Source organism: Alosa sapidissima, chromosome 19, assembly GCF_018492685.1.
Source record: "Alosa sapidissima isolate fAloSap1 chromosome 19, fAloSap1.pri, whole genome shotgun sequence".
Taxonomy (NCBI): Eukaryota; Metazoa; Chordata; class Actinopteri; order Clupeiformes; family Clupeidae; genus Alosa; species Alosa sapidissima.
This window is the reverse complement of record NC_055975.1, coordinates 25,547,451-25,554,763: the sequence shown is the minus strand read 5'-3', so window position 1 is coordinate 25,554,763 and position 7,313 is coordinate 25,547,451. Positions and strand designations below refer to the sequence as shown.

Below are 7,313 nucleotides of genomic sequence, written 5' to 3'. Positions count from 1 at the left end.
AGTCTTTTTTTTTAAATGACTGTATTAGAGTATGGAGCAGCACTTTTAGTTGAAGATGAAGGTCTTCTCTGGATCATGGGTGTTACTGTGTGTGATGTTATCTAACAGAACCTCCTGTGGTCACTGCCATAATTCAGTTTATATTAGCTCATTAAGCCCTGACTGCTTGGCCATTAAGCCATCCAGTGAGCTTTGGGCTGCACATAAAAGAAAACTGAGGAGTGGTTCTGATAAGATGATTGGGGGTTGAGCAGATGTCCTCTGCAAGCTGCTTTGTTTTACAGTTGTGCAAGCAGTTCTTAGAATGCTTTGTACTTTCATTTGTATACAATTTGGGTTTTCCAACAACGGAAAATATGAATTCCCTTAGCATTCATCGCTGTGGGAGTTGAGAATCTTGTCCTTCTCTTTTAAGTGGAATAACACACTCAGTGGGAGATGAAACCCCATCTCACACTCTGCCCCTCACCACACATTTCACATTTCACAAACAAAAAAGCTTTTCATTTGGCTGCGGCGGTCGTTTTGTTTTTCACTTTTCTTCCTGCTCGTTTTGCTGCCTCCAGTATGGTGGTGTTTGTGGTTAACTCATTTTGCTGCCTCCAGTATGGTGGTGTTTGTGGTTAACTCATTTTGCTGCCTCCAGTATGGTGGTGTTTGTGGTTAACTCATTTTGCTGCCTCCAGTATGGTGGTGTTTGTGGTTAACTCATTTTGCTGCCTCCAGTATGGTGGTGTTTGTGGTTAACTCATTTTGCTGCCTCCAGTATGGTGGTGTTTGTGGTTAACTCATTTTGCTGCCTCCAGTATGGTGGTGTTTGTGGTTAACTCATTTTGCTGCCTCCAGTATGGTGGTGTTTGTGGTTAACTCATTTTGCTGCCTCCAGTATGGTGGTGTTTGTGGTTAACTCATTTTGCTGCCTCCAGTATGGTGGTGTTTGTGGTTAACTGCCATTTCTGTGGAAACGTTTGTTGACTCTGTATGGTGTTCTGCCCTGGAGTCATAACCGGCTTCCAGCTTTTTTTTTTTTCTTTTTTCTTTTTTATCTGCAGTGATGATCCTGGTTCAGCTTTGCCTTTGCCTGAAACTGTAAACGGCATTTTTAAATAAGCTCTAAAGAATGACAAAGATATCTGGCTTAGATGAACGTGTGTGTGTGTGTGTGTGTGTGTGTGTGTGTGTGTGTGTGTGTGTGTGTGTGTGTGTGTGTGTGTGTGTGTTCGTTCATGTCCCCGTCCCCTCACTTCTTGTCCTCCTGCCCATCTCCTAGGTTTCTGCCTCTGGTCTCCTAGGTGACGGCATCCCAGCTGCTGTTGTCCTGTCCCGGTGTGACCCCGTGTGCTCTCTCCTGTCTCCTAGGTGACGGCGTCCCAGCTTGCATCGGCGGCGGGTGGCAGGAAGTGCTCGGTGCTGCTGCTGGCCGACAGCGAATCAGAGCGCAGCAAGTGGGTGGGGCTCCTGAGCGAGCTACAGCGGCTGCTACGCAAGAACAAGCTGAAGGAGCGCTCGGTGTACGCGCCCAAGGAGGCCTACGACAGCGCCCTGCCCCTCATCAAGGGCACGCAGACCGCCACCATCATAGGTGGGACGCGCCACCAGGGGGCACTGCTGAGCTGCAGCACACAGACACAGAGACATGTTTGCTTATAACTTGTCCACAGTGACTTACACTAATGTCAATAAACATAATACTACATAATGCTTCTATGTCAATGTAATTTGTGTAACCACACTATCTCGACGCCCAAGACAAATTTCTCTATGTTAGAGACATTAAAGGCTCATCTTATCTTAATACTTGACCACTGTTATTATAGATTAATAGTGCATTAAGTATAGTGACATAGCCCACATTAAACATATAATAATTATAATAATAGGGTTGGTTATAAAGGTTTTCTGAAGATTTAACTCTACTAATGTTTTCATCCGCAGATCATGAACGGATCGCTCTGGGGAATGAAGAGGGGCTGTATGTTATTCATGTTACCAAAGATGGTGAGTTTGGGAAAACCTGAACACAGTATCATTATGACACTATATTGAAAGTTGAAACCATCTCCAAATTCCAGTCCACTATCACTCTATCCTAACTCAAACACACACACACACACACACACAAACACAAACCTAAACCTGCCATGTCTGTCTGCCTAACAGACATCACACATCTCCCAATCTGTATAATGACTATTTGTTTATAATATCGCACACATGTGTAAACACACACACACACAAACAAACAAACAAACAAACAAACAAACAAGCGCACATACACAGACCGATCTAAAAGCCTTTATTACACAGCTCTTCATAATGCTGAAGAATGCTCCATTCACTTAAATGGGCCTTCCCAATGTTCGGTGGTCTGCTAATTCTCAATAACAGACTGTTGCTAAGTATAACAGACCGCTGTCAAGGATAATGGGTTTTGTGCTTCTATTTCACGTCTTTCATATCACTACGCAAAGTAGTATAGAACGCCGGTCATGATTGGGAAAATATGTCCCTTCAGGCCGGAACAAGACCCCTCCGCTGCGCGTCGGGGTCTGGTTCGCCCTGTCGGGACTTATTTTCCCAATAACGACCGGTGTTCTATACAGTACATTGTCCCTTACTTATCAAACCTCTAACCCTCCCTTCTGTGCCGCCTGCAGAGATCATCCGCGTGGGTGACAATAAGAAAGTGCACCTCATCGAGCTCGTCCCGTCGGAGCAGCTTCTGGCCGTGGTGTCCGGTCGCAACCGGCACGTGCGTCTGATCGCGGCCTCGGCGCTGGACGGGCGCGAGAGCGAGGCCTACAAGCTGGCGGAGACCAAGGGCTGCCAGGCGCTCTGCTGGGGGCTGCTGAGGCAGGGCGCGGCGCTCAGCTGCCTGTGCGTGGCGGTCAAGCGGCAGGTCATCGTCTACGAGCTGATCAAGACACGCACGCGACAGCGCAAGATCAAGGAGCTGCAGGCACCCGCAGCTGTCCAGTGGATGGCCATCATGAGCGACAGACTCTACGTCGGCTACCAGGTACGGGGACAAAGTTACAACAGGCAGGGGGCTTTTTTTTTTTCAAGCAGATATTTTTTTTTTTTTTTTTGTAATTTGAAATGTAAAGAATGAAAATGTGTGCAAGATGGTTAATATTAATGTCCAGCTGAACAGGCATTGTGCTGCCTGTTGTCTTTGATTAGACTGGAATCTTTTGCATTTCTACAAAAATGTTTCTTCCTAACAATATGTAATGCGATTGGGGAAAACCCTTCACATGGTGCAATTTTCCCAGCTTATGATTCTGATACCATCCTAGCAAAATCCAAGATTTTGGGAGGATGGTATCCAGGATTTTACTAGGGGACAGTGTCCAGAATGTTGCTAGAATGGTATCAGAATCTTAAGCTGGTGAAATTTCACCAGAGAGGGTTGAAACCGAGCCGGGTTGACCTGCCCTCCCTCGTCTCCCTCGCCCGCAGGCGGGTTTCATGCGTTACAGCGTGCAGGGCGACGGCTCCCCGGCGCCCCTGCTGCACCCGGACGACCACACGCTGGGCTTCATCGGGCAGCAGGGTCTGGACGCCCTGTGTGCCGTGGAGATCTCCACCAAGGAGCTGCTGCTCTGCTTCAGCAGCGTCGGCGTCTACGTGGACTGCCAGGGACGACGCTCACGCCAACAGGAGCTCATGTGGCCCGCAGTGCCCTCCGCCTGCTGTGAGTGGACACACACTACACACACACACACACACACACACACACACACACACACACACACACACTGCACATATACACGCAACACAGCATACACTGCACATATATACACACACAACACACATACACTGCGCACACACACACACACACTGCACATATATACACACAACACAGCATACACACACACACACACACACACACACACACACACACACTGTATCATGGGTGTCTACGTGAACAGTTAGGCCAGACGATCCCGCTAGCAGGAACTTGTGGCCAGCAGTGCCCTCCGCCTGCTGTGAGTGTACACACACACACACACACACAGATACTGGGCCGCCACATTGACTGGTGTGCCCACTGCCTGCTGTGACGCCACTTACTGAAGGTCACACACACACACACACACACACACACACAGCATACAGACAAACACGCACACTGACACAGTCACACATCACATCATGCAACAAAACACAACATGACATGCTATATGAGACAGACTGATCTAAAGCATAGCTCTACGCCACACACTTCAGCACAAATGTAACCTGTATGGGGTCTTTGACCCGCCAACACATTAAAACACAGCCTAACACACCACATATAACACACACACACACACACACACACCTGCCACACAATACCCACACGCCGTGCCCCTAATTCAAGTGGACACAATAGCTCAACATGACATGACACAACACATCACAGGACTGACAGGCCGTGAGGCCCCAGCAACAGAAGAAGCCTCTCGCCCCACGTCTCCATTTGAAATGGCACAACACGGCTCTTGGACAGCGTGGCACCATGCCCTTTGTTTGCTGTTGATCGGACGTGCAGGGGTCGTGCCACGCTGAGAGCGCTGGCACAAAGGGCACAGTATGACCTGACACGCCATGACAGCCTGGCACAACACGGCACTGCCCAGTGTGGGCCGATTGGCTTTGCCAGGGCGATCTTGCCCTGTCCACTGCGCCAGAGCACAGCCCAGTAAAACACAGCTTGACACACACATCATCACACACACATCATCACACACACACACACACACACACACACACACACACACACACACACACACACACACACACACACGCCACACATCACAGGCTGCAGTTTAGGGAAACATGGCCTCTCTCTCTCTCTCTCTCTCTCTCTCTCTCTCTCTCTCTCTCTCTCTCTCTCGATCTCTCACATCCCTCTCTCGCTCGCGCTCTCTCTCTCTGTAGATATCTCCTCACTTCTCTCTTTCTTTCTCTGTTTCTGTAGATCTCTCCTCTCCTTGTTTCTCTCATCCCCTCCCCCAGGTTTTTAACTATAAAAATAAAGGTGATATTTAATAGTCGCTGTCCTCCTCCCTCCCTGCAGGTTACAGTGCCCCCTACCTGTCAGTGTACAGTGAGAACGCAGTGGACGTGTTTGATGTGAACACCATGGAGTGGATCCAGACCATCCCTCTGAAGAAGGTGAACACACACATCGCTACACACACGCACACACACACCGCCGCAGCCAGAACACACCTGGCTGTGTGCTGCATCTGTACACACTACACACACATCTCATCAGGAAATCACATGTCTGTGTGTGTGTGTGTGTGTTTGTGTGTGCATGTGTGTCTGTCTGAATGTGCGCGTGTGTGTGTGTGTGTGTGTGTGTGTGTGTGTGTGTGTGTTTGCAGGCTCACCCGCTAAACACAGATGGCTCATTGAACCTTCTGGGGTTGGAGACGGTTCGCCTCATTTACTTTAAGAACAAGACAGCAGGTAAGAGACCCCCCCCCTTTTCCCCCATTTAAACTCTCACACACACACCACACCTGCCCAGGGCCTTCAGTACAGCACATATATATATATATATACACACACACACACACACCCCTGCCCAGGTGGGCTGTGAGTGCAGCTGACCCCATTCCCAGCTCCAGTGCCTGGGCTAAACGTGGAACAGTCACAAGCAAACAACCAAGGGCAGCCGTGGCCTACTGGTTAGCACTTCGGACCTGTAACCGGAGGGTTGCTGGTTCGAACCCCGACCAGTAGGCATGGCTGGTGCCCTTGAGCAAGGCACCTAACTAACCCCTCACTGCTCCCCGAGCCCCACTGTTGATGCAGGCAGCTCACTGCGCCGGGATTAGTGTGTGCTTCACCTCACTGTGTGTACACTGTGTGCTGTGTTTGTTTCACTAATTCACGGATTGGGATAAAAGCAGAGACCAAATTTCCCTCACGGGATCAAAAGAGTATATATACATATACACATACATACATACAATACCAGAACCTTTATTGAACACCTGAATCCGGAGAATAGTCCTGTTACAAGAACCTATTACATCAAAAACCTTGACTGATGTGGTTGAATTGAGATGGGGTGTTCTGATGCATCTGAACAGAAGTGATCTGATGTGGTCTGGTGGTGCAAGGTGATCTGATGTGGTTTAATGTGTTTTGATCTGAGTGGTTTTATGTAATCCAAAGTGGTCTAAGACTGTCTGAAGTGGTCTAAGGTGATATGATTTGGTCTAATGTGATCTAAAATTGTCCAAGGAGGTTTGATGTAGTCGACTGGGATCTAAAGTGGTCTAATAAGGTTTGATGTGGTCTAAGATGGTCTAATGGGATCTAAAGTGGTCAAAGGAGGTTTGATGTGGTCTATGATGGTCTAATGGGATCTGAAGTGATCTAAGTTGATATAATGAGGTCTAATATGGTCTGAAATGGTTTGAGATGGTCTGATGTGATCTAAAATGGTCTATGGTGGTTTTATGTGGTTTGAAGTGGTCTGATGTGTGTTAATGTGGTTTGAAGTGGTCTGATGTGATCTAAAATGGTCTATGGTGGTTTTATGTTGTTTTGATGTGGTTTGAAGTGGTCTGATGTGTGTTGATGTGGTATACTCTGCTGTGTTGAGCAGAGGGCGATGAGCTGGTGGTTCCTGAGACATCGGATAACAGCCGCAAGCAGATGGTGCGCAGCATGAACAACAAGAGACGCTTCTCATTCAGAGTACCGGAGGAGGAGAGGATACAACAGAGGAGGTACACACACGCGCACACACACGCACACACACACACACACGCACGCACACGCACGCACACGCACGCATACACTGAAGATAGTTTTGTATCTTACTGTTTGTGCTTTAAAAATACATTTTATTATTATTATTACATTTTATTACTGACTGCAATCCAGATTTCAGAATGATGCTTAGTCTTATGTCTCACTTGGCTGTCTGTGTGTGTGTGTGTGTGTGTGTGTGTGTGTGTGTGTGTGTGTACGTGTGTGTACACGTGTAGGGAGATGCTGAGAGACCCAGAGATGAGAAGTAAATTGATCTCCAATCCCACCAACTTCAACCACGTGGTGCACATGGGACCAGGAGACGGCATCCAGATCCTCAAAGACCTGCCCATGGTGAGGATAACACATACACACACACACACACACATGCACACATGCACACATGCACACAGAGGCTGTGGTCATTCTGATTGTCCTCAAGGAAATCAAGACACACAAGCGAGCTCTCGTGCACACACAAGGACCTCTCCCAGGTGAGTATGCACACACACACACACATGCGTACACGCACGCGCACACTCATACTCACA

At 48.2% G+C, this 7,313-nt stretch overlaps 1 protein-coding gene across 1 annotated transcript in view; it reads left to right on the top strand.

Annotated features, from left to right (window-relative positions):
• The window catches only part of cdc42bpaa (CDC42 binding protein kinase alpha (DMPK-like) a), a 94,623-nt gene that overhangs the window by 76,988 nt on the left and 10,322 nt on the right, over positions 1-7,313 (top strand). Inside the window, exons 29-36 of the mRNA XM_042071572.1 lie at positions 1,360-1,582; positions 1,936-1,998; positions 2,658-3,019; positions 3,463-3,697; positions 5,066-5,163; positions 5,379-5,463; positions 6,614-6,737; positions 6,999-7,116. Of these exons, the coding sequence (XP_041927506.1) occupies positions 1,360-1,582; positions 1,936-1,998; positions 2,658-3,019; positions 3,463-3,697; positions 5,066-5,163; positions 5,379-5,463; positions 6,614-6,737; positions 6,999-7,116 (1,308 nt within the window). The remainder of the gene's footprint in view (positions 1-1,359; positions 1,583-1,935; positions 1,999-2,657; positions 3,020-3,462; positions 3,698-5,065; positions 5,164-5,378; positions 5,464-6,613; positions 6,738-6,998; positions 7,117-7,313) is intronic.